This window comes from Cyprinodon tularosa, unplaced genomic scaffold (genome assembly GCF_016077235.1).
Source record: "Cyprinodon tularosa strain WSP-4 unplaced genomic scaffold, ASM1607723v1 ctg246, whole genome shotgun sequence".
In the NCBI taxonomy this organism is placed as follows: Eukaryota; Metazoa; Chordata; class Actinopteri; order Cyprinodontiformes; family Cyprinodontidae; genus Cyprinodon; species Cyprinodon tularosa.
Genome location: NW_024038913.1, coordinates 2,401,109 through 2,427,487, shown reverse-complemented (window position 1 = coordinate 2,427,487; position 26,379 = coordinate 2,401,109). Strand labels below are relative to the sequence as shown.

The 26,379-nt window shown below is 39.9% G+C and overlaps 3 protein-coding genes across 6 annotated transcripts; 1 reads left to right on the top strand and 2 right to left on the bottom strand.

The window, feature by feature from the left end:
- Positions 1-165: 165 nt before the first annotated feature.
- On the top strand, positions 166-3,806 carry tmub2 (transmembrane and ubiquitin-like domain containing 2). 2 transcript variants are annotated; one of them, XM_038287854.1, is made up of 3 exons: positions 166-319; positions 1,834-2,441; positions 2,804-3,806. In XM_038287854.1, the coding sequence occupies exons 2-3, from the start codon at positions 1,849-1,851 to the stop codon at positions 3,195-3,197; spliced, it is 987 nt and encodes a 328-aa protein (XP_038143782.1). In that variant the 5' UTR covers positions 166-319; positions 1,834-1,848; the 3' UTR covers positions 3,198-3,806. The 2 variants fall into 2 exon arrangements, with proteins under 2 accessions (XP_038143782.1, XP_038143783.1); XM_038287855.1 differs by lacking the exon at positions 166-319 and adding an exon at positions 326-471.
- Positions 3,807-6,279: 2,473 nt separating this feature from the next.
- atxn7l3a (ataxin 7 like 3a) lies at positions 6,280-14,973 on the bottom strand. 3 transcript variants are annotated; one of them, XM_038287851.1, is made up of 13 exons: positions 14,748-14,972; positions 13,152-13,251; positions 12,936-13,068; positions 12,682-12,853; positions 12,504-12,601; positions 12,399-12,421; positions 12,256-12,301; positions 11,802-11,839; positions 11,645-11,716; positions 9,437-9,480; positions 9,200-9,271; positions 6,734-6,867; positions 6,280-6,649 (listed from the first exon to the last, which is right to left on the bottom strand). In XM_038287851.1, the coding sequence occupies exons 2-13, from the start codon at positions 13,200-13,202 to the stop codon at positions 6,453-6,455; spliced, it is 1,080 nt and encodes a 359-aa protein (XP_038143779.1). In that variant the 5' UTR covers positions 13,203-13,251; positions 14,748-14,972; the 3' UTR covers positions 6,280-6,452. The 3 variants fall into 3 exon arrangements, 2 of the variants coding, with proteins under 2 accessions (XP_038143779.1, XP_038143781.1); XM_038287853.1 differs by having other exon boundaries at positions 11,645-11,713; XR_005281027.1 differs by lacking the exons at positions 6,280-6,649; positions 6,734-6,867 and adding an exon at positions 6,887-8,214 and having other exon boundaries at positions 9,127-9,271; positions 14,748-14,973.
- Positions 14,974-15,971: 998 nt separating this feature from the next.
- On the bottom strand, positions 15,972-22,582 carry ubtf (upstream binding transcription factor). Its single transcript, XM_038287841.1, has 20 exons — positions 22,546-22,582; positions 22,068-22,240; positions 21,894-21,977; positions 21,646-21,801; positions 21,471-21,535; positions 21,226-21,352; positions 21,033-21,143; positions 20,815-20,945; positions 20,596-20,737; positions 20,460-20,501; positions 20,259-20,369; positions 20,013-20,168; positions 19,771-19,917; positions 19,581-19,691; positions 19,341-19,429; positions 19,062-19,251; positions 18,930-18,977; positions 18,776-18,829; positions 18,567-18,695; positions 15,972-18,491 (listed from the first exon to the last, which is right to left on the bottom strand). The coding sequence occupies exons 1-20, from the start codon at positions 22,580-22,582 to the stop codon at positions 18,372-18,374; spliced, it is 2,223 nt and encodes a 740-aa protein (XP_038143769.1). The 3' UTR covers positions 15,972-18,371.
- Positions 22,583-26,379: the final 3,797 nt, after the last annotated feature.

Here is a 26,379-nt window from a genome sequence, read left to right as displayed (position 1 = left end):
TTTTATTTAAATGTTAAAGTTGAAATATTTTTCTTTTTCGGTGACTCTCCTGGTCCACCATAGACTGAGACACTGGATTTCATTTTAGAGACACTTAGGTTGATGTTTACAGAACTTTTCCATCTTGCTCTCCTGTAATGTCGTAAATCAAACGGTAGGAGGAGCAGGAGGCGTGTCCTGTTTCTATAACAACCGCTCCCACCTCCGACTGGTGACGTAACTGAGCTTGCACTGTGTTTATTCTGGGGTTTTTGAGCCGAAGCTGCTAACTAGAACCGAGCCTGGTGTTTTAAACATGCGTTGATTTTACAGTTGGCAGGTAAGAACAGCCGGGATACCGTTTATAAAGGACTTTTAAATGTTTGCTCGAAGCCTGCGCTCAATGTGAACTCTGTTGCGACAGAAGACAGCTAGCTCTGCGGCTCGTAAACAGCGGAAGGTCGTTTTCCATCAAGCTAGAAAGGCTAGCTGGTAAGCTAAGCAGCTAATGAGAGCAGAATGACAGTCTGACAAATAAACAGAATACATTTCTTAGTTTTTAAAGCTTTAGAACAAATGCTTAGTGTTAATACGACATAAATAACGCGAGAAACAACGTTGGCAGTCACTTAATGTTGCCTATTTTGCTGCTGGGCTTTTTAAACGGAACTAATCACGTCCTTACTGACTTTTTAATCTGCAAAGTGATCCTAAAATAAATAACATCTACCAGAAAATATCTTGATCGGAACCGTGTGTCTGTGCTTTGAGGTAATCATGGAGTATACCTAAGCTTTAAAGAATGTCAGCAGTGAAGCTGGTTTTTCCGGTTTCTTTCGTCACTTAAACGCATCACAGTTTCTGTATTTTCCTAAGACAAGCATATTCTCTTTCAAATTTTTTTTTACATTTATATTAGCTCATTATCCACTTCATACATTTAATTTTAGCTTGATAATAGTTCAGAATTTAAATATCTCATGCCTTTTTAATAATTAGTATGCATAATAACCATTGCAATAGACTCTTTGCACAAAAAGTACTGGAAAACCTGTACATCTATAAGCATTGGCTCGGGAGTAACTTACATTAGTGTTAATATATAGGTATAAATAGGAATTTGTTTTGCTTATTAGAGTTTTTAAAGCCAGTTGTAATAGCAGTCCTTTTTATTGATTTCCGTGAGTAAATCACTTCAGTATTTGGAGAAATGTGTGCAGCATTACACAAATTATGTGATCTCAAATAAGGCATTTAATTCTTATCCTAATTTTGGGCTATTTTATTTCTGTTATTATAGTATTATAACACTCTTTATATATACTTTTTATGTATCATTTAATTAAACAGACTAGTAGACATCTAAAATAAACACTTCCAAATAGAATATTTTTGTTTTCTAGAGTAACACTGGCATAAAGCCTCATTATCTGGTTAAGTAATCAGGTTGCTTTGACAGAGCTACTAAACCTTACTTTGATATGACTAAAGGACTAATGCCTGATTGCTCTTTCATTTAGTTTGAAAGCCAAGATGAACAGAAGTTTCATCTTAGGCATTTTTTACCATGTGGCTTAAAGATCTCACCACAGATCTTAAAGCAAGCAGTGAAATAGAAGGTCTGGAAGTGAAACTAAAATAAATGGTCCCCATTACAGTGAGAAATCATCGAATAACCCCAATCAAAACTTATGGCATTAAAATATTTATTAGAATGTCACAGGTGTCTTGATTTTAGTTTTACTGTCATTTCATTTTTATTTATTGTATATAAAGCAGAAAACCGACATAAGGTTATAATTTGTGTGGTGAATCTCCCCTAACCATCCCCTCAAACAATCTCGTCTCCCACAGGCTTAAAGGACAGAGATGGCGGTGTGTGCACTGACCATGTTGGAGGGGATGGAAAACGAAGTGGTGGCCGCAGGCGGCGCACTGCTTCTGGCCCTGGCCCTCATCATGGCCTGGCTTTCAACCCATGTGGCAGATCGGGGAGACCACATACTGGGCACCATCCTCACTGTGGGCGCCCATGCCTCTTTGATAGGCCTGGGAGCCCATGATAACTATAGTGGAGGGCCTAATGGTGCTGACGCTCCTGAGCAGCAGGCTGCTCAACCTTCACAGGAGAACAAGCCGGATGATGGTGAGCCTTCAAATGACAGAGGAGAGGGTGACGGGGAGGGAACCGAGGACATCTGGACTGACCTGCGGCTGGACATACAGAGCAAACAACCTCAGGTGGGGATGTTGCATTCTTCTGATGGCGAGGAGGATGAGGAGAATGAGGATGAAGAAGATGAGCTGAGAATGGCAGAACAGCAGCCTTTGAAGGCTGTTGAGAGTTTGAGCACCATGGTCCACTGTGCTTCCACTTCCATCTCCGTCCGGCTAAAGTTTTTGAATGACACAGAGGAGGTCGCTGTTGTAGAGCCAGAAGATACAGTGGGAATACTGACAAGGTTTGTAGATCAAAAATATTTAAAAACCTTAAGCTTAGAAAGCAAAGAGGCTGGTAAACATTTAGCTTGGGAATTCTCCCAAAGCTAAAAAACAAAAAGCCACTCTTCAGGTTTTGCATCATCGTTTAAAGCTGACAACACAAATATCTCAAAACTAAACCAGGTTTCTGTAGCAGGCCTACAGGCAGAAACAAATGTTAAAATGGTTTTACCTTGTTTAGTTAAGATCCTTTTAGTTGGGTACAAAAAGCTCATTCTGGATGGTATTACCTCTACTGTGACCAAATCACAACATTTAAGCATATCTAAAGCAGAATTAATCCTTTAACGCATCTTTTATCTAATTTCTCTCCCTTTTTCAGCAAATGTTTTTCAGGACGAGAGCATCAGGTTAAGTTGATCTACCGAGGCCAGCTTCTGCAGGATCCTAAGAAAACGCTTTTTTCTTTAAACATCACAAACAACAGCGTGATCCACTGCCACATCTCCCAGGCCATGCAGGGACCCAACCCAGAGGAAGGGGCTCAACCTGGAGCAGGAACTGGAGTTGGACCGGGGGGTCCTGGAGGATTCAGGGCTGCCAGCGTGGCCATAAACACCAGTAGCCTGGTGGTGCCTGTGTTTGTGGTGATCCTGGCTGTTGTCTGGTACTTCCGCATCAACTACAGGCAGTTCTTCACCGCCCCTGCGACCATCTCCCTGGTTGGAGTCACTGTGTTTTTTAGCTTTCTGATATTTGGAATGCACAGCCGCTGAGGAGACAGAGACATGGCTCAGCGATGCAGATCGATATAAAGAAAAACAAAACTGCAGTAGTCAGATGGTAACCAGAAGAGATGGACTCATTAAATAAAAAAAACAAAGTGGCTCAATGCCATTGCTGCAGCTGCTTATTGCGTGTGTCTAAGCACATCCAGAGAAAAGGTGAATACGGTTCAAGCTCAGATCAAGAGAATTTAGCACCTAAGTGGTCACAATCACCTTAAAACACTTTAGCTTTATCCTGTTTTTGTTTGATACTGGAAGATTTATGGATCTATCTTGTCTTACTCCTATAAATTGTTTTAGGAAAAAGTAAAGTTGACTTATGTTGATAGAATGTAAAAGGCTTTCTGTGGATGAACACAATCTGTACAACTTTCAAGACATTTTTTGTTGCTTCATATCAACACCTTAAAGTTCTGTAAAAACAAAGTCATTGCAAGAGAGGCTGTACATAGGTTGTATTTTCTGTATATAAAATAGAATCCATCTGATGAATCTACATCTGGCACTTACAGAGCGGCAGTGGGACATTCCTCCTGATTAAAACTGGACCTGTCTTGTTTCAGCTTTATCTAGAATAAAAAAAATAATTCCAGCCAAGTCGGTTTCATTCGACTGTTGCTGCAATAAACATTTATTCACAAACACATCATGGCATTAAAGAAAAGCCTTACATTTCAACACATGCTCTCCTTTGTGCTTGTTAGAGGTCAGTCAATGTTGCATTTTCAGTCAATGCAAAACAGCTGTTATCTTTATTCACATAATTACTTTGTTACAACATAATGTTGACAGTGCACATAATGAGCTGTAACTGGTTTGGGTTTATGAAGGGAAAAATCAATGTTACAGCAAAATGTGTGCAAAACAAGTTAAGCTTTTCCCTGAAAACGTAATGAGGCATCCGCTGATTGGCATCTGCACCATATCCACTTCTGATCAAGCTTACAGGCACTCTTAAGGACACATTTTAGGCCTTTAATGATGCAAGTGAAACAAATTTTAGGTAATTAAAATTTACATTTCTTCATAAAACTTGTCACAATTAATTTTTTATATGAACATTTTAAAGAAAAGTTGACAATTTTTCAACAAGTGGTATGGGTGTGTCTCAAAGTGTTGAGTATAATCTAATGGGAGGAAATCTTTAAAGCATAATGTTACCAAAAACTTCTCACGAAAGGCTACCAGGAAGCTTTTAGAACACTCTGGTAAAAGCCCCTGACCTAATCCGCTTCCATATGAGTGGTTAACGCTTAAAGGTTGCGTCTGTGCTTTAGAAACAACCAGTTTACATGAACTATACCCATTTAGATACATAAAGAATGGGTAAATATCCAAAGTTAAACCTTGTATAATCAGTCCATTCAAAGAAAGTGCAGAATTAATAACCCAAGTACGCATAATAATCATATCTAATTGGAATTGCTATATATGAAGCTCATAAAAACATTAAAAACCAGCTCCACAATAATTGAGTTTTTGGTCCAACTGTCAGTAAAAAACAAAAAGTCAAATGCCTCACCTCTTCTAGTTGATTTAAAGCTTTTTTTTCTCCATTAAACTGTAGCAAGATTACTTCTAAGGATGTACAGTAACAAAATGAAGACCCGTCACTCTTACTGCAGCATTGATATTTATCACTTGTAAGCAGAAAGTGCCCTCCGAAAATAAAAGCATACAAAATACACTGGATTAAGAGTTCATTTAAGCTACTTTATCTTATTTACATGTGCCATCAAAGCCCAACGGCCCCAAATCTCCACAATCACACAAATGATAAAGAAACCCTAGTATACAGGATTCACAAGTTAAACTCACATAATGTAAACAAAGGTAAATATTTAAAATGGCCAAAGTCCTTTCACAAATTATTGATTTCAATGAATTTGCTAAACGAACACACACAGCAAAGTGATATTCACACTGAATGCAAATCAGCCCTCAGACACACAAACACAATTGTGCAACACAATGCCAGCATTAAGCCACAGATGAGTCATGAGCGTTTCCTAACAGCCTGTCTGTTAGGAAACGCTCATGAAAAGAAGGAAGTCACCACAAAACAACAGATGAGAGAGAACTAAAGATGTCGGGAAGCTAAATGAGAGGTTTTCATGCTGTTACACCTGGATTCACCAAAAGCTAAATACGTTTTTTTTATTTTGTTTCTTCACGCCGATTTTTTTTTTTCTTACCAAACCATTTAAATCTGGCAAAGCTGCTGTTTGAAACAATTAAAAAACAACAACATGAAATTAAAGTGGACATATCACTGACCATAAAAATGAAAAAGTCAAAACTTTTCCTGCTTTGATGTGACATTTATCGCCTATTTAATGCATACAACTGATCTCCAACTAAAGGGCTCTGTGGTAAAGGAGCAAAACGAAGCATCACCACAACCGAAGGTAATACATAATGACGGCTGCGTCATGATCTGGCATTAGTTTCTATTAAATTGGGTCTTTGTCAAAAGGTGTCAAAGGATAGAAAGCTGAAAAGGAGTTTCAATTGCCAAACCAAACTAAAAGGTGCTTTAACTAAGTAAATGTTCAAACCGATGGCGTCGGTTCATTGCTGCTTTTCTGGTTTTTACATTTCCCCCTTAGAACTACGGAGCACAATCCTGCGGTGTGCAATCATCTGAATCAGGACAGCAGAGAAGGAAAGTAGCCCCCCCAAGTACCGGGACTCAGAGCCACTGCCTTAAAAGACGTACTTTTCTATTAAATTACATATTTGTCACATTAAAGGTGAAATAAAGCTTTGAAATGTCATAACATACAGTATAGCATTTTTGTCAAAGTGTGTATACTTTAAATATGTGGATACATGTTTGATAACTCCTACATCTCTCTGTAATAGACCATTTCCACTACATAAGACTCGGTTCCCACTTTTATCTTTTAACAGGTTGTACATTGTCATCATTGGATGAAGTCTTTTGTTCTACTTAATTGTGTAAAAATATGAAAATTAATTGTAAAGTTCTGTTCTTGTTTCCCCCGTTCTTAGTAAGGAAATTAAAGAATAAAATCAAAGGATCACAAAACCCCCCTGAGATTAATCCTTCACTCACAAAAAGTCCAACTAATTTTGCAGATCTAAGCTTCTCATACACTAAAGTGGAGTTATGCAATTAAATGCCTCAAGATAATAGAACTGATGCTAGATGAGTGTTTCTGATGAGAAGGAATCCTACTTTTAAAGATGAGTATGTCCTAAACGGCATGAAAAGAGTCCTTAGTTTAATTGATCATAGATGCTTGGAACCAAAGGTGCTGCTGTTTTGGGCTTCTTTTTTTTGGTCGATAAGCTGATATTACTCTGAAAGCTGGAGCTGCCGACTCCAGTCAGATTCACACCTCCTCCTCCGCTGTTCATGCTCAGGGCTGACTTCTTCTTCTTCTTGGGCCTCCTGGAATCCGAATGGTTGGTGCCTGTGAGATAAAGAGGTGTGTATGTTAATTAGACAATCATCCGCATTGTCATAAAAGTGACTAACAGAGCGGACCCTTTCTTACTGGCTTTTGATGAGGCGGAGTCAGAAGGGGAGATGTCGGGGGAGTCCTCCCACTGCATGCGGCTCAGTAGGGCCTGTCCATCAGTAGGAACGTCGAAGCAGTCACCTCCCACGTCAGCATCAGGAAGCGTCATCCTGTTAGAAAAAAAACCAAAGCGCTGAATTTTGGTTCTTTTATTCAGTTTGTTTTAGAATTGATTTAAGAAAAACTATGTTTAATCGTTAAACCAAACAAAACTTTTTCCACATCGTTGGAAACTTAAGGAATATTATAGATGAAATTTTTAATGATAATCAGTCATAACACTGTTCAACGGGAGTTTTAGAAAAAAATATGTAACATTTTAAACAATAGGATTAAAATCGTTTATTAGGCTATACTTTTTTGGATGCTCAAAGGTGTACTTTACGCCTTTGATATTATATTTAAAGTTAGATGGATTAAATTAGGTTTGGCTCTGGTTACATTTGCTCAAAAAGGAAAAGGTTGGCAAAAAACCAACTAAAATAATTAACTAAAGCCTACAGTGTTTTAAAAGTATTTATGCTCTGGTACATTCCTCCTGTATAGCTCAAATTTGTCCAATTCTGATTATATTGATTTTAATATCAAAGACAAGCTCGTTTAGTGTATTTAAATTATGGTTTCATTTACTAAAAGGTAATAAACCAGCCCAAGTCAACCTGGTCATGGTAGAAAATAGACTGCCAATCTTGTTAAAAACAATTGCATTGAATTGATTGAGTGTCATTATTGTTTCCCAGATCCTCTAACTGTAGAATGAGTAAATCCCAAGTAGGAGGAGCTTTATCTAAACACACTGTGGCCTGTCCTGTCTCTCTTTTATCAACAAAGCCGGACCAATTGTTTGTTCTCCCCTGTAGCTGATTGGCTGGCAGGAGTTTAAATGGGATAAGCTCCACCCACCAGGCGAACAAGAGGTCCAGACAAGCATCTGGCTGTTGGTGTCACTCGTAGCCTCACTCCCACTCCTGTGTTGGATTTTCCCATTTTTGGTTGTAGGCTGAATCAGCCAGAATCAGACTGGTTTGTGACCTCTCCCACTCTTTTTAGTCTAGATAGCTATCATTGCCTCCTAAAGTGGCAGAGCCAGTTATTAGGTTGAGTTGGAGAGAATATTTTACCCTTAAGATTAGCTTGGTTTATAAAGCTTTCCCTTAAATACTTAAAACCATCATTTGCACACAGCTTTTTTCTATTTACTCAGGTCTGAAAACTTCAATACAGAGGAAATGGTTTGCATTCATTCAAATGTTCAATCAAATAATGACTTGACCAGCTTCCTAAAACTAAACAGTCAACCCTTTAATGGCAAATATATATATATATATATATATACTTGTAGATAGATGCAAATATTCTAATGGTCAATGTCTCATTTCAACTCAAAACCAAGAAAAGAGCTTCTAAGATAGTCATCAGGTTGCATCTTTAACCCCCCCGACTTATGAGGGACTTAAAGGAATAGTACACCCAAAACATGATTAGCCTTCATTTTCTACTCACCTCCATGCTGAACAACACTCTGGAGTACTTTTTTGATATCTCAAATGCATCTGGAGATCTGGGAGGCTTCTTGCTGTCTGCTGACATTCAAATAATGGAGGTCCATGGCGCCCGAGACAGAAAGGTCCATAAAAGTCCACAAAAACGTGTCAATATTCCTCCATACTGCTCGTCCAATGTAATCCAAGTGTCCTGAGTGGGTAGCATCCAGAATTTACTCGAAACGAAGTAATTTAGAATGTTTTTAGAGCATAAACAGTAGTGTATAGGATTTCCTAATAGCGCCCCCATGCGCGCTCACGATTCTACGGAAGCCGGCAGACCAAACCGGAAGGAAGTGCGCATTCAGCGTCTGGTCTGCCGATAATGCAAGCGTAGAAGAAGAAATGTGCTGTTTACCTGTGCAAAGAAAGAAACAACGAAAGAAAAATGTCTGAGGACTTCAGTGTTGAGGAAGAGCATGAGTTCTTTGCCGAGCTGAATGCGCTGGTTTGGTCTGCCGGCTTCCGTAGAATCGTGAGCGCGCATGGGGGCGCTATTAGGAAATCCTATACACTACTGTTTAGGCTCTAAAACGTTCTAAATGACTTCGTTTCGAGTAAATTCTGGATGCTACCCACTCAGGACACTTGGATTACATTGGACGAGCAGTATGGAGGAATATTGACAAGTTTTTGTGGACTTTTGTGGACCTTTCTGTCTCGGGCGCCATAGACCTCCATTATTTGAATGTCAGCAGACAGCAAGAAGTCTCCCAGATCTCCAGATGCATTTGAGATATCAAAAAAGTACTCCAGAGTGTTGTTCAGCATGGAGGTGAGTAGAAAATGAAGGCTAATCATGTTTTGGGTGTACTATTCCTTTAAGGACTAAAACTCCAACATGTTTCCTTCTGAGCACACTTTGATTTGAGTGAGGAAGGGGGCGGGGCACACTCACGCGGACGGCCCCAGGAGGTACAGCCTGATTGCCCTCCTCTGATCATCTGTGTGCTGTGGACATCGGTGAGACCTGGAGGAACACAAGGTGGCATTACAAAACCCTAACTGACGGGCCACCCAGACCCAGCTCAGATCGATCCATCATCCTGTGTGCTTTTTATTTTTCATTACGCCCACACACCCCCCCCCCCCTTCCCACTAAGAATGAGATCAACCAAGGTTTCCCATGGATTACCTTGTGCACATCTTCTTGGTGTGCTCAGAGATCACCCCACATTGCTGCAGAAACACGTCACTTTCATTAACCATCAACATTTAACAAACACACAGACTCTTGTGGTGCGTTCAGACCGCACGCGGTGGAGGCGGTGATTTTCAAGAGCCCAGCAAGTAGCTCACCGCTCTGCGTTTCAGATTCATATTGTTTATACCCAGGGCCGCATCATCAAATAGGAGGAGCTACAGCTGCGTGAAGCTTAAAGGCACACTATGCAACATTTTTCAGTTAATTAATGTGTTCCATAACGATATGGATGACTAAATGAGTCATTTCAGGTTGAACAAAGGTATTCTCGGCCGCCCTGGTGGTCTGTGGGGGAAATACTGCACTTGCAACTGCAGGAGCACCGACCCGCACCCACACGCTCAGAAGTCTCACGAGAGTCAGTCTTGCTTTACGGCGAGAACTCCTAGACGCCCCCAGTTAAAAGCATTCTCGTTGCTAGCACAGTGGCGATCTTTGTGCAGTTATGCTACGTTCACGCAGCAAAAGCAGCAAAATCGCGTCTGCTGCTTCATTTTTGCTGCTTGTACCAGTTAGTTCTGACGCGTGGCTGAAGCAGCTTTGCTGCTCTGGCTGCAAAAGTGTGTCTGACGCGCGTTGGACGGAGCTTCATCCTTTCTCTGCCTTGCAGCTATATTTGCTGTGATCAGTGGGAATAAAGTAGTTTTAATATGTTTTTAAGTGAGAAAATCCACCTGAAAACGTAATCAGTGCAGTCAGTTCATTCAGATTATTATCCTGCCTTCAATATTTTTTCTGTCGGAGCCGCTCAGACCCCCACATACCAGGTATGCGCCGACAGCAGGGATCCCGTCATCAGCAGCCTCTGGCCGGGTTGCCTCCTCGCAGTTCACCGCGGCAGCTGGTAGGTGTTTTTCATCTAAATAATCCAAACTGCATATTCTGCCGGCAGATTTCTGCATTTTCAGTTAATTTAGGCGTCAATAAACAGCGCTGTGTCTCTCTCCCTGCGTCAGATGCTTAAACGCGCTGCTTCAGCTGCTCAGACGTGCTGCGCCTGCATCTCAAAACGCGCCGCGGGACCTTTTGCTGCGCCTTGACGCGCATCAACCATTGACTTTGCATGTAAACTCGCTGCTTCTGTCGCGCCAGCTACGTCCAGTGTGAACGCAGCATTAGTCATTCGCTGCTAAGCTCTGGCTTGACGGAGAAACCAGGAGAACAGCTGTGCATATTTACGACAGTGCACTTTTACTTTCGCCCTCTGGGGGGAGCCTCGCTGGAAAATCAACACCGGTTGCATAGTGTACCTTTAAAAATGAAAAAATAAGAAATAAATGAAAGAATGATCAAATGTGCTGCTGTTGTTTCAATGACTTTTAATTACAATCGACGACGTCACCATCCCAGCAGATGTTAGTGCTGCACTCATTCCCTGATATAAATATATTGCATAACTTCATTCCTGTGATGGCATTGAAAATAACACTGGGCATGTTTACCATATTTAGTGGCTGGAATAATTTTTTAATATTTAATAAATCATCAGCCTTCCAGACTTTTAATTTTGGACCTGCCCTTGCCCTTCCATGTCATTTCCTGTCAAGGTTTTGCTGTCTGTCAGCATTTCACAATAAAAGCACAGGTGTAAGTCCTAAAAGCCCCTAAAAGTTTATCCAGACGCAGCTGTTTCGGTCAAATTCAGAGGGACTATCTTGTAAATCTAGTCCTGAAGAAAGCACCGATGCTGGGTAGTGCGCAGTGACAGACCGGGCTCTGTACTGGAGGTTAAGTGAGGACGATTAACAGTCCTTCTAGGACTAAATTAAAGTGGCTTTTTTAAAGCCACGTAAAGACCTCTTGAGCGCATACCTTGTCTCTACCTTCGTTAATATTGTATATATCTGAATTCCATTTTAAGTGAAAACAGCTTAGCTATTTCATAGAAATGTTGAGCTCGTTTAGACTTCAGCGATCATTTCTTTCAATGTGGTGCTGCTGTTTGACACCTCAGCTCTATTTAGTAGCATGAGGTGAGAGCGGAGCAGTGAATGCTCTCACTCCGTGGAGTTCACTGCTCTCTGCCTCCTCACAAGGTATGTTTGGGAATTTTGTAAATCCACCGCGTTTTCCACACCCACCGCCTCCGTTGTGAACGCACCACTCAAATAAATGCATGATTTTATGAGGGTTGCTCACGGTTGTCAACAGCAATCTGACTTCATTTGGGCCCAAGCTTTCATAACTGACGCCAGCGTTGTAGTTGTACTGCTGTGAAAGATAAAACAGTAATCAGCACTAAAAATCAAACACTTTGGTAGAAAAAAAGGAATAAAAAATTTAAAAAATGTGTTACCTTGTAGGGATCTGAACTGATGCTGGTCCCAAGCTCACCTGAAAATAAATTATTTCACAATTCATCTACATGTTTAGGTTTTAAAAATGGGTCCCTGTTTTTATTTAAATAAGATGTAGCCTCTGTATCTTTTCCTCTAGGCTAACTGTGTACAAACAAATTAGTGCAATACCAGAAAAAAAGTTTTAAGTATTTAAGTATCGTTAAAATCTAAATTAAATGTTAAATGTGAAATAAGTTGTTTAAGAATCCAAGTTTCCAACCATTACGAACTAGTTTGACTAACCACGTGTCAGCATGATAGAGAAGTTAAACTGCTTATCTTCTAATCTTTTTGTGGTCGACAAGGAATACAAACCTATATTGAGCTCAGCTTCCTGTGACTGAGAAAAAATGTTCATACAGAACATCCTGATAACAGTAAGAGGGGTTAAAGATTACTGTTTCAACCTACCGTTCTTGTGTTTCAGAGATTTGGATCTTCTTGGGGAGTTCTGATTCTGCACAAGGAAAATGTTGTGATTAAAACTCCTCCATGCAAACGAAAAAAATATCCAAGTGCTTTAACTCTGTGTGGAAGCAGTAAAATAAATCTACCTTATCTGATCTTCTCTTCTTAGCTGCAAAAGATGGATTAGAAACATCTTTAGTATGTAAAACACAGCATCGACCGAATTCAAAGTTTTTTTTTTAGGTTCTCACATTTCTTTTCAGCTCCATATGACCAGTCATTGTCGTTAAGGTCATCATTGTCTTCCTGATCGCTCTCAGATTTGCTGATGTTGTTATTGCTAGCAAGCCTTTAAAAACCAGACAAACAAGATAAGTTCAGCGTTTCAAATGAAACTTAAATCAGTTCCACTAACCATAACTGACTGACCTGAGGTTGGCGATGCGACTGCTGTTGCGTCCCATTCCTAGACATTTTTCCAGGTGCGGAGCAAAGCGGGAAGCTGCTATTAACCTTTTGCAGTTGGGACACTCACACTCTTTATTCTTCCACTGATTAAACACCTGACCAAATATGTCCACTCCTGGCTGATCCACAATCTCTGGAGGAGTAAACAGACATAGTGAATGGAAATGGTGAAAGAGAAAGTACTGAAAGGAAAAAAAAGCCCGACAGGCACCGACCAAACTCCTTTATGCTATCTTGGTCCGTTTCATCCAAGAAGAAATAGCCCTGCTTCACAGCACGATGCACCTCGAAACACAGGCCCAAACAGGCATCTTCCACCAGCTCAGAGTAGATGTCCTGTACCAGAGTCTGCAAAGAAAACACATCCCCATGGGCAAACTGGAAAGACAACAGTTAAAAATAAATCAATATCAGCTGTTATCAGTAATCACCTCCAGCCTGGTGTTGTCTGGGCCTGAGAGGGGCTTTTCCTCCATTTTCATTTGAAAATCTGGGATGGACCTCTGGATAGTAAACTGTTAAGATGCTGACCTGGGAACACAGAAGATAAAAATAAAGCCATATGGCAGGGATACTACACCATCTTACACTAATAAATCCATACAGACAAAAAAAAAACCCAGCTGAAGCTTAACTTTAGATACTGCAAGGTTAGAGTAAGGCATTTATCGTATCCTTTATTGTTATAAGTTTCTAGTCATGACACAAACCATAAATTAGAATCAATGTTTAAACATTTTAGAAACTAAGAGAATTATGACATTTTTTTTGCTTTGTTTTATTATTTCATTTATTTCCTCGGTAGAATGAACTACGCCATTACTGAGATTTTTAACAATATAAAATCACATATTTTTTTATGTAACCGATGCCCTAAATAAGACACATTTAAATGTGTTTATTATTTAAGAGCATTATTTGTGATTGTGGGGCTATGATGGCTGTAATAAACAGTCACAGCAGTTACCCAAGACACACTCCAAATCGTCAGTTTTGTTTTTATTAATAACATCACCAAATATTGTGATAAGATCTTAAATCTTTTGCATATAGGCCAGCCTGATACAGGATTTTAATATATTTTAACATAAGGGGGTATAAGGAACCCAGCTTTGCTTTATATTTGTTTTTTGTTTTTTTTGGGCAGATGACATTACTATAGGCTGAGTCAGGCTTATAAACCATGATTAATTATTAGTTAGATGCGACATCAGGATCAACCAGACACAGTCTGGCTCAAATGACCCCCCACTGTCAATAATGATAAATCTGAGGCAAACAAAGTCAATTACAACCCTTCTAACTTGAATTGGTACATATTTTGTTTGACTTTTTTTCCTCGGTTTGGATCCCATGAACCATCAACATTCATACAATCATTAAAATGCGAAAAAACAAACAAAACAAGAACAATTAATCTAACAAAGCTTCCTGGTGAACTGATGGGATGTCAGCCCATGATGTGTGCACTAAAAGCTTGTTTTGACAGATTTTGAAGAGTATATATTGGCTCCCAACAAAACAGCAAACAACTGGCAAAGTAAGAAACTATACAAGTCTGTCCAGAACTTAATGTCCCATCAGCAAGTTAAAATGAAATCAGAATATCTACTTTTGAAGTAGATAATAAATCTGACTGCAGATTAAACCTTGATCGATATTCATATGTCATTTGACAGGCTGATAAACACTGTCATTCATTCATTAAAGCAAAAGGAAACTGGTGGAAATCTATCCCAACATTATCTTATTAAAATCAGCTGCATAAGAAATCCACTGTACAGTAAATGATTTATTAATTCAAACGCTAAAAGATTTAGCAACGAACCACTTACCTGTATTTTCTAGCATATAGCACTTTGGCTTTATTATATTCTAGTCCTATTAGTCTACTACTCTATGATTTAAATATGTGATATAAGGATAATTTGAGTAGCTTCGCAAAGAGTCATAATTTAAACAGAAGCTGTTTCCTTCCTTCTTCATACCAAAAAAAAAAAAAACTCTAACGAAATCCGGCAGTTTACCTGAGGCAGGCAACATCCCCGTTCCGTTCACACAACTAAATAAAATAACTGCTCTTAGGCTGGCGCCATCTTTGGTGTTGCGGGTCGAGCAGTGTCCGTGTTTAAAAGGAAAACTGAGGCAGGTGTCAGCAAGATAAACTAAGACGTTAGAGAACCAGTTTCACCGAAGAGGCCAACAGAAAAAACCCCTCAGAGAAACAGGAAGCGGTATATGGCCCTCACCGATCAACTTCCGGTTTGAACTTTTAGAAATAAGAGTTTCTTATTCATAAAACTGACGGATTTTTATTTTTAAAATTATTTTAAAAATGCTCTGTTTAATTGTTCAGTATTAACCTGTAAATATGCAGCCCTATCCAAATTAAAAGTATTTCATGCAGCTGCATATTCATTTTATTTTTTTAAATAAATTTTTAGAGTTGGTAGGTACCGAAGAGGATTAGGGCCACTGGAAAAAAAAAAGTTAACTGATATTTAAATTTTATTTCAGTTTAATATGGGAAAAAAGTCAGAATTCTGAGAAAATGAAAGAATTCTGAGATTAAAGTCAAAATTCTGACTTTTTTCCCATATTAAACTGAAATACAATTTAAAAATCAATAAACTTTTCTTTTTTTTTGTCAGTGGCCCTAATACTCTTCCGAATGTAGGGAAGCTCCATTTTTTCAGATAAAACAAATTTTAGGATGCACTTTTTGTTTTCTTCTAATTGCATCTGGTAAATTAGGTCCTGCAAGAGTAAAACAAACACAGAGATGATTTTTAAAAGTTAAAACTAATATTTTCTTTATGATCTTGTCTGATTCGTCTCTTAACATAACAGAGTACAAATTGGTGGTATATTAATAATGGAAAGATGTAATTGAAAGGTGTTTGCTAATGTATAATCTAAATTACTGAGACAATAAAGCTGGTACAGTCACAGGTATTGAGAGTATCTGGCTCAGGTTCTGGCAGTTTTGGAAACATCTTGTAGACCTCTGTAACACAGCTGAGACGATAAAATTCTGCACATATTCCAAAGAGAAAATTATAACCAAATATATAGGGGAGGGTTAATCACCTGAAAGGTAACAGAACTTTATCTGGGAAACTGTTCACTATGATTTGATTATAGTAAGATAAACATTTACTGCAACACTGATATGGTTCCTTTAGTCCAGCCTAAAAGATAAATTGATCAGTAAAAAAATTTTTTTCTAAAATAATATATGCTCCACCCAGTCAGTAAGACAATAAGATAATTGTCTTTATTCGCCCAAATACTTGAACTACAAGGACATAAGAACATCCTCCTCTATAGAAAACATCAAATCCTGTCAAATGATCAGCAGTACAAACTTGTAAAGCTTCTGTCTTACAGATCTCTAGAAACCAACATAGGGGAAGAGAGAAAAACAAGTAAAACTGGTGACCTTGAACTAAAAACTCTTCTCCGTGAGCGGAAGACTCACTGGCCCTTGAAGTCAGAGGAGGGTTTGCAAAATCAAAATACTAATTAAACAAAACACACTCAATACAAAAAAAAAAAAAAAAAACAGTATTTACAGAAAAATTACATTTTTTTTTTACTCCAACTCTTCAGGTAACCCATATGCCAGCAACTCCCTTTTGACTCAGTCACTCTTCCTTCCCAGGTATTTAAATGGCCGACGTTGGTTTTTGTTTTACTCAATGGGACAGTCCAAATATTCCATCACATACCAATCAATCAGAATAAAGATGGAAGTTTTGCCATTAATCCATAATTAGGTGAATAATGACACAATGGGGGTGGGGAGCAAGGAAATCCAAAAACTAAACAGCATGTACATTCATGGTGTTGCTATGATGCCCCCAAGCAGGCACGAATATGCACGCTGTATTCACAGCTCTGTTTGCAAGAAAACAGCTAGACATTAAAGCAAAGAGAAACGCACACGTCGTTTTATATACACAGCAATGTGCATGCGTGCACACATCATCAGGAGGAGAACATTTACATTAAGTGCACACTTTCTGGGAGGGGGGCATCAGACAATAACCAAACACATGGCAGCCATTAAGAAAAAAAAAATTAAAAAGAGTTTAAAAGTTGAAACAATTGCGGTCCTCAGCAGAACAATGATGCTCTCAAAAACCTGTAAGTAATACACCAAATTAAGTATCGGTATATTGCCTTGAAAATGCTAGAAATGAACGGCTGCACCGTTAACAAAATTCCTCCTTTTGAGGTTAGGATTAACGGCTGAAAAAACAGCTTCAACCAGAGTGAGACTTTGCTTTTAGTGACAAACTCAAAGCCTCTGATTTTACCAAATATATACAAATGCAAGGAAAGAAAACTTTTTTTTTTTAACCTTGGGATTTAGTTAATCACACAACTGTATATATTCCATCACAAAAAATGGGACAAAGTGTGTAGGAAATGTCAGCAAATTACAATGAGAAAAAAACCATAACCTTTACTTCAGAGTAACAATTTTCAGATGTTTCCCTTTTCCTGTGACTCCTATGGTCCGATGCTTTCGTAAAAACTGACTGTAACAGCGGTAAAATTCCAGTATTTGTTATGCCAAAGCTAAGTGGGTTTACCTGATATTGCATGAGTTTTATTTCTACTGAAGTGGAGGAACAGATTTTTTTAGCCCCCTTAGATTTAGATTTAACATCTTTATTTGCATCAAGTTTTCAGTATTTGCGGAACAGTTTCATGCTGTAAAGCCAATTGAGATTTTCCTATGATGTAAATAATCTCAGATGCTATGTTTTGTTCAAATGTAAATAAAATATTTTTCCCCCAGTATATGACCTCTCCTTTAGATTGTTTTTATTACCTTTCGAGAAACGAAGAGTTTGGCTTTAAATTGCAACCCAATTGTCGAACTAGCCACATTCGCTGTGAAATGATGAAGATACGTTAAATCTACTGAACATCAATGAAGAATGGGGCTAAATTAAGACATTAAAAGCGACCAACAGACATTCAGAATGGCTTAATCGGTTTTTCTCGAGAAATAAGATATATATATATATAAAAAAAAAAAATACCACCCTTTGTAAGAACCAAATCTAAACCACCAACGCCGACTGAAAATACAGGACAAAGCAACAACGGCCTGTGGAACAAAATGAAAGGAGACATTCTAAAGAGTGCAATTTTTTCAGTGCCCTGCACACGCCCCCCCCCCCCCCCCCCCCCCCCTGCCTCCTGAAGTGTGATCTTTGGCTCTGAAGCCTGCTCACAACTTCCTTATCAGAAAAATAAAAAAAAACACTGGAGGGAAACTGATTAACCTGACACATTTACGAATTCACCACAGAGCTTGTAAATGGAAAAACAAAATTAGAGAAAAAACGTCCATGACATCACCAAACCAGTGGGATGCTGTTTTTGGTATAACGTCAGCTGTGGGCAACCGTCACACACAGGAGGGAATCGGACTGATTTCAGGGCCGGGTTTCCTTTTTCAGTACTTTTGCTGTTTTGATTTTTCTTTTAAAGCACAGCAGCAACATGAATTGGTTTTGGGATGGATGAAGCGATGCGGGAGAGGAGGGCGGGGTTGGCACAGTGGCAGAGCTCCCTGGACTCTTGGCTCAGCTCAGCGCTGCTTAGTTCGCCTCTGGAGGGCTTCGGCCGTTTCAGTCCGAGTCCGACTCTGAGGATTCCCCCGAGTTGGACTCGCTGCTGCTTTCGTCATCCGATTTGTTTTCTTTGTCTTCAACCTCGTCATCCTCCTCTTCTTCGTCATCCTCGTCGTTCTTTTAAACACAAATAAATTGTTACTTTCCTGCGTTTTTTTCTTCTTCTTCAAAACGACAATGATCGTCACTCACATCATCATCGTCGTCGTCATCATCGTCGTCGTCATCATCGTCGTCCTCCTCACTGGATGAGTCTGCATCAGAGGAGGCCTTCTCCTGCTCGTCATCATCTTCCTCATCATCGTCTTCCTCCTCAGTGTCCTGTCAGAAAGCAGGTTATCAGAAAGGAGAACAGAAAAACTCCTTAGGTCTTCATTAAACCAACAGGCTCCAGTACTCACAGATTTCTTCAGCTTCGCCTTGGTCGCCCCTGCTTTTGCTGGATTTCTTCTTTTCTGTGAAACAAATAAAAACAATTAAAGGTCTGATCAAAGACAGCGAGGAGCGGCACAAAGAACAAACAGACTGCGCTACGGAAGCAGCTTAAAGACCTACCTGTGAATTGTACTCTCTGTAAATATTTCGCTCTTGCATAGACAAGCTCTGTTGGAGGATCAAAATAAAAAAACAATTACGAAAACAAACTTAGTTTAATTCCTTTATGTGTAATTTTGAACAGCTCCTTACAGCCAGCCACTGCTCCAGGAGGACCTTGTACTGCCTCTGCTTCTCCTCTGCGATCTTCTTGTAACATTCCTTGTCCTTTAGCGGCAACCTCTGCCACCGGCTGCCGATCTCAGCCATCCGCTCCTTCATTGGGAGATGATTCAGCTCCCCGTTGGATAGCATCTCCTGGGAGAACTTCTGGTATCCATTTCTAGCAAAAAAAACAACAGGGTGATTTTTTTTTTTATTAAGATTTTAAAAACACTTATGAAGTTGAAAAGTGTTGTGTCATAAACTTACGATGGAGGCTTCTTGGGTTCCCCTTCAAACTTCATCTTCTTCATAGGAGCAACAACATTAGCAGGGGATCGCATCTCACACAGGTCCCTCTGTCAAAGACAGAAGGTTGAGTTACAGATCAAATCTCACCAATTAACCGTATGATTGTATGTTTAAGGAAAATTGTGCAGCCTTAAGGAATACGGTCTAGGGTTACACCTGGCTGTAAAACATTTCTGTGGGAATGATATTGTATCTTACTTCATATCTTTTCTGGTCTTCTGCAGCCTTCTTGATCCACATAATCTTCTCCTTCTTCTCCATGGTGCTCCACGCCGTTTCCATTGCTTTATGCGCTTTCGGTCGATCATTCTGAAAATAAAAAGAGTCCCTCTAAGTAAGAGCAGAGCCACTAGAATGCTGCATCTGTGAAGCCATGAGTGACACCGACCTTAAATCTAGCAAGGTAGTCCCCGATAACACTCTGTTGCCAGATTTCTTGGGCCGTTTTGGGCGGATCCGGCAGACGACTCCTATCCTCCCTTTCCTTCTTCTCAGACTCAGCTTTCAGAAGAGCCTCCACGCGTTTGTACTTCTCCTGAATCATTAAGACAACAAGACGAGCAGAAAGTGTTACTACAAAGACGTGTCATGACATCAATTAGCGCCTTTTTTATGTAGCAGACGTTTTACCTTCTTCTTGTCTGGAAGCTCGTTCCACATGCGAGCCAGGAATCTGGTGAGCTCGCTGTCAGGAAGGTCCGGTCGCTCCTGCTGCAGCTTGGCTCGTTTCTCCTCAGCAAATATGAACATAGCAGAGATGGGCCTCTTGGGTTTCTCTGGACTTGCCTGAGAACCCAATAAATGGTATGAAATGCGGGAGTCAATAGAGGTAAACGAAAAGCGTGAACAGAGTGCACTTTTGAATAGCAGACTCACGTTTGTTTTAGCATTTTTCTTTTTAGAGGCAGGGCTGCTGGCTGCGTTGTTCTTCTTAAAACCAATCTTATCCTCCCCCAAAACTCGCTGCTGCTCCTTTTCCGGTAAGGTCTGGAACAATAAGATGAAGTCAGAATCACTTTCACCAAAAACGTGCTTATTCAGTGAAAATAAGAAAACTGAAACACATGACGAACTTACACTGAGGAATCTGTTCATCTCGATTTCATACTCCTTTTTCCTCTAGAAGAGAGACACAAAAAGAATGAAATTAAACCTGGGAAAAGACACTGTGGGGGGATGTTTCATCTCTGTGACACCATAACATCCAACTGACCTGTTCGCAGCGTTTCTGATAGGCATCCTTTTCGCTCTGCTTCAGAAGCTTCCACCGCTGGCTGCACATCATCATGCGCTCTGTGCTCGGAACGTCCTTCATGTTCGACATCAGCTCAGCGCAGAACATCGAGTAACCATTTCTGTAAACGTTTGTGCGGATGTTATGAGTAAGTCGCTGGAAGCGGCAGCCCCCTGCATACAGTCTGACTAAACTTACGGAGGGGGTTTGTCAGGCCGGCCGTCCGACTTGTCTTTAAGGTGTCGTTCCGCCTTGGTCAGGGTGGACTTCATAGCTCCCTGGGTCATGTTTAGCTCCGGGTGCTGCTGTATGTATTCCCGCATCGCTTCCTAGAAAAACAAACAGCAAAACTAGATATAAAATGTACCAGAAAGGTCATGCAGATGCTGCATTTCATAATCCAAAACAACCCGCACCTCATACAGTTTTTGCTGCTCCAAGGACTTGCCGATCCATTTGAGCCTCTTTTTGTCAGACAGCTGTGTCCACTGTTTACCAAGACTGTCCTTGATGTCTTTTGTGGTCGCCTGGTTGAGACAAAAAGACGGTCAACATCTCTGGGAGTAGAATGAGCGTCAATTAAAGTGAATTTTGGGAGCTGAGGCTTACATCAGGGTGCGTCTTGAGGAATGCCTTCTTTTCATGGTTGTACCACAGCTGTTGGGGCGTCTTGGGCTTTTCTGGGACATTTGAAGCCTTCTTGGTCATGCTCTCCATGAGGTCTGGATGTTCTTCCCTGTTTGCAAAGGTGATAAAGAAAAAATTAGAGAAGAGTTGTCATTCTAATGGTTGTAAAAGGTGTAAAGCAATCTACACACAGCAAAGAATAAAAAATAAAACACTTTGATAATCACCTGAATTTCATCATGCTTTGTACAAATGCTTCCTTTTCACGCAAGAAGTCCTCAACATATTTTTTCTGCAGGAACAAATAATGTTTTATATTGAAGTGAATTGACACATTTATGGGTGGAAACACAACAGCCTTTTTTTTTTTTATGTATAAAATGTTCCCCCCTGAAGGCTGACCTTCTTTTTGTCAGGGAGCTCCCTGTATTTCTTGGAAAGGATCTTGGTGAGGTCCAAGTTGCTCATTTCAGGATGCAGCTTCGCATATTTGGCCCTCTTTTCCATGAAGAAACGGAAATATGGAGTCAAAGGCTTCTTGGGGAAATCTGGGTGTTTCTGTTTTAGGACCAGGTACACAAAGTTAGTCTGGAGCTTAAATTACAAGGTTAGAGACTCATTTGGGATTACAAATACTGACTGTAACTCACCTTTAACTTCTTGCCTTTGTAGGGGTTCTTGATGTAGTCTTCTGCATCCACGATGAGCTCGGTTAGAGTTCTGAATTTACGAATCTGTTTGACATACAACAGAAATGGATTAGTTCTAGATATGTTTTCCTCTGATAATTGTCTCTGAAACAGGCGTCATTTAAGGTGGCTGACCTCTTTTGAGACTTCTAGCCATTTCTGCTTGCACATCTCTGCTGTGTATGAATTGAAGGCAACCTTCTGCCAGTCCAGGTGGGACTCAGAGGTTTTGTATTTTGTCACATCCTTCTGAGGCAGAGCCACTTTCATGGCATCTAGCAGCTTTAGGAGGTCATCCTGCGCCCACACTATAAGGTCAAAGAAGAAGAACAGAAATGACATGTTTTTATTTTATTAATATATTAAAAACTCAGTTCGTTATATCTTACTATAGATTCCTAAACATTGTTGTGCTGAACTTTACGAAAATAATTTTTTTAACAAACACAAATTCTTTGAAATAATTAGGGCTTCCACAAACATATTGGTGGAATCATCTAGATCAGATTAACCGAGACAGAATGCATACGAGTTGCTTCTTGTATAGATCTGTAAGAAAAGCAAATATTCTTGGATAAAAAAAACAACAACTAGGCATTTAGAAAAATTCTACCTTGGTCCTGGGCCACCACCTCCATCTCTCCATTCATTTGTGGTTAAACTGTCTTGAATCTGCAAAACAAATCAATATTTCAACATCAAAACAACCCACGAGGTTTTGGAATTCCTCTGTACCCAATTTTTTAATGATTTCTCAATCGTTGTTTAGGCCTTCAAGAATGCTCTGAATAATGTGAAAGCCGCTATTTATAGGCTATACAACTAGAAGAAATGGCTTATCCCATCTACCAGTGGTACATATTAGACCAAGGCCACATTTACACTTTTCCAAACAAAGACTATCAAAGGTATCCATCATTTATAGCCTCTTTTAAAAAACTACTCATAAAGGTTCAGAATGATTATACTGCAAATTATGTGTATGAAAAAATTAATGAAAAAAAGCATCAATCGACACTAGATGGATAAATCACAAACCGACGAATAAATTATTGAATAAAAGATCGATGAAAGGTTAATTTTAGGGCTGCATTATTTTGCAAATTGATTAACCTTTTCATTCTTTTTTCGATTAATTGATTAACAATTGGAGAGCCTAAGGTTCCTTAAATTTTTTTTTTACTAAATTAAACAAGGTTTAATTAAAATGTTTCCACTTGAGGGGTTCTGGATTAAACATCTTGACAAAAAAGGTGCTTTTATCTTTTTTGTCTGTTTTGATATTATTACTGATCTAAGTGGGGTGCTCTGTCAGCTAAAGCCATGTTTTCCAGTCTCTATTCTCCAGTTTTATGATTAATAGATTACTAAATTAGTTGATCATTTCAATAATCACTTAATCATGATTAATCCTATTGTTTCAGTGTTAGCTAATTTAAACATAACGTGTATGAAAAACACATTTTTCATCATCTTTTACAAAAAATCCCTTAAACAAATACAAAAAACATGAATGTAGCCTAGATTAAGATTTAATTGAAGCACATTAGGAAATTCCAGTTTTTGGATTATTATCATTATAAAACAAATTCAAAAATGTGTTTGGGAGGCTTTTTTTTCTTTGTGTGGAAATTACCAAATAATCAATGACAATAACGTGTTTTTCCAAGACAATGACAAAAATGAAACCTAGGATAATATTTAATAAGAACACAAAACATATTAAATCGATTATTTAATTTGTTTTTCTGTTTAAAATGTGGATTGTGATTTTTAATGTGTTGGAAATATCGTGTTATTTCATGATGAATGGGAATCTGCTCCGACATGATGGTTTATGTTCATTTCACCGCCCCTAAAACGTTTACGCTACATGCTGAGACATAGGCTATTGCTCGTGACGGCTTCAAATCTCAAATAACACCGCAGAGGGATTCAAACTAGCACAACTAGCAACGACAACAGGAGTCTGAGCAGATCCATTTTTTTTCTCCCCAACCGGAATTTGGCGAATTAGCGCTGTCCTTATTCCGCAACCAAAGTATCCTGGACTCACAGCAGCGACCATTTTCTCTCTCGGTCTGCTCGCTAATGGAGGACGTTTCTGTCGGAGCGGAGGTTTTGGGGAGGATCCACGGAAGGAGGAAGCGAATAGACGTGGACAGACAGGCAGGCAGCTGTAGGCGACCAGCTGACCACGGACTGGGGGGATCTGCTTTCGGTCTCCGAGAGGCAGGAATGGTGGCTTGGAAGCACTGCAGCCAAATGCGCCACTCGGAAGAGGCGCCTCCTAACCGCTGGATGCAGATCTAGCTCCGCCATGAGAGTCCCTTAAAACGTTTCTTTCCCGTTAAGGGTACGGGGAGGTCCACGTATTATCCGTTTTTATGCGATTATGAACAGTTTGGGGCGCATTTTTTTTATTTATTTTTTAATTTAAGCGGTTCATGGCGGATCTTTGGAGTCAAACCGAGAGCATTCTACAGCGAGGCGTAGCCGAGCTGTGCTTCCATGATGGCGGATGCTCGTTGTTCATCGTGTCCTTGATGGCCCCAGCTCAAGCGCGTGACCTAGCTTTTTCAAAACTACCGTCAATAACACGTTTTCTTAACCAGAAACTAAATATATGAAGCACTACCATCGAGTTTAGACAACTTACCCAAAAAAATACAGAATATGGATGTTTTGAAAATGAACTACAGCGGTCCACTCAGCCGAGGACTGCTTACTTCGGTTAAAAACAAGATTAAAAATCATGTTTATGCCGTTTTAAGAAGTTAATGTAATTTAGATTATTTTCTCTTCAAATGATTTAATCAGAAAATCCTTTTTTATACAATCATTTTTTTTAGTATTATTAAAAACAATTATATGAAGATTAGCAAACCTTTTTAACTGAAATGGTCCGTGGAGCCGCAGGAAGAAATGTGAAAACTCTAAATATTGTTCCGCCAAACAGCACGACGTTAACCAAATGTTTTGTTCGAAAATTTTATCTTTTATCAAATGAACTATTAAAAAAATCTGAAATAAAAAAAAAGATTCTAAAAGATGAATCGCTTCTTTAAAGAACCGTGTGAAGATCCGAGTCTGAGCTGCTTCTCTGGCGCGACAAAAACAGCTCCAGGTCCGCCATGCTTCAGCTCTGCTCTGCTTCTGTGAGGAAACCTACCGTGACAAGGTCCAATGGCGCACTGCAAACACTGAAAACGGAGCTTAGAGCTAAAGCCGGGGCGTTGCAGACTCCCTTCCCCTACATCCGAAAAGCGCATAAGCGAAGGGGGAGAAGGCGGGTTCTTCGAGCTCGGTCGTCGCTGGTGCTTCTGGGCTACATTCGGTGAGAGAGTGAGGGGGAGAGGGAGGGCGAGTCACTGTACGGTGAGATATTAAACCGAGATCCCTGATGGCTGACCGAGAGAGGCGGATGGCTGTTCCGCCAACAGCCGCGTGGAGGTCTCGGTGCGGAAAGCACCCCTTCCCCACGTAAAACATCATTGCATCACGATTGCCACGCGTTTCCATCAAACTATTTTGCCTAAAACAGTTGTATTTTCCCTTTTTTTGTTGTTAAAATCATCAAAAAAAAACTTGGGAGTCGTACAGCGAGATTCTTCCCCGCTGTTTCTGGATAAGTAATTCGGGAATGGCCGACCTCCTCTCTACCCTTCCACAACGGTCGGTGTGTTTCACTGCTACAAAGAAACGAAAGCGCGACAGAGCTTTAAATATTAATTAACCCCCTAAACTATACTTTAAACTATTTTATTCAATTTCATCTTCGACGCTTTCTTAACGTCGATATAAAACCGTTGGTGCCTTACCTGTCTCGTGAGCCTCAGCGTCGCTGTGGAGGAAGAAGGGGAGGGTTGAACTACAGCCAGCACTGCGCCGTCGATGCTGGGCTCCAGTCCCCGCAGAGACGGTCCTTCCCCCTCCGCCTCCATCTCACTCGCAGTCTCCCTCCATTCAAAGGAGAGCTGTTCTTCCCCTCTCCATCCAACCATTTCCCCCATTTTTTTTTTTATGCGCCGCTGATTTTTAAAACGCATTATCTGCTCCCCGAGGCAGACCCTGTTTCATCCCGGGGAGAAGTTTTACACCCGCGGATATTTAAGGACGGGACTCCGGTTGTCATGAAACGCATAGTTGGAACTTTGGTTCTGCTATTTAATGAAACCATTACAAGCACATTATGTTCATAAAACAACTTTAAATGAAATTGAATTAGAAATAAATCAGCATTTCTTCATTGTCCTGCGCTCAAGCTGTTTCCACTCGCTCCAAACCTTTTTTTATTCTACGCGGCTGTTTGTTTGACAGCTTCATTTTTGCCCAGTGTGTTTTTTTTTCTTTTCAACTCCACCTTGTGTGTTTGTGGGCGTAAACCCCGGCCGTCCAATCAAGTCAGTCCGATTCAGCGAAAACAAATGACTCTCAGGCACTCGGT

What these genes read in the sequence shown, in the direction of transcription:
- tmub2 (XM_038287854.1), top strand. Translation starts at nt 1,849, where the DNA reads ATGGCGGTGTGTGCACTGACCATGTTGGAGGGGATGGAAAACGAAGTG. An exon ending in ACAGTGGGAATACTGACAAG is followed by an intron (nt 2,442 to 2,803) that starts GTTTGTAGATCA and finishes TCCCTTTTTCAG; the next exon opens with CAAATGTTTTTCAGGACGAG.
- atxn7l3a (XM_038287851.1), bottom strand. Translation starts at nt 13,202, where the DNA reads ATGAAAATGGAGGAAAAGCCCCTCTCAGGCCCAGACAACACCAGGCTG. An exon ending in TCAGATTGCTGTTGACAACC is followed by an intron (nt 9,481 to 11,644) that starts GTGAGCAACCCT and finishes GTGTTTCTGCAG; the next exon opens with CAATGTGGGGTGATCTCTGA. An exon ending in CTCCGCCTCATCAAAAGCCA is followed by an intron (nt 6,650 to 6,733) that starts GTAAGAAAGGGT and finishes TTTATCTCACAG; the next exon opens with GCACCAACCATTCGGATTCC.
- ubtf (XM_038287841.1), bottom strand. Translation starts at nt 22,582, where the DNA reads ATGAATGGAGAGATGGAGGTGGTGGCCCAGGACCAAG. An exon ending in GGCTAGAAGTCTCAAAAGAG is followed by an intron (nt 21,978 to 22,067) that starts GTCAGCCACCTT and finishes TATGTCAAACAG; the next exon opens with ATTCGTAAATTCAGAACTCT. An exon ending in AAGACCAGAAAAGATATGAA is followed by an intron (nt 19,430 to 19,580) that starts GTAAGATACAAT and finishes TGTCTTTGACAG; the next exon opens with AGGGACCTGTGTGAGATGCG.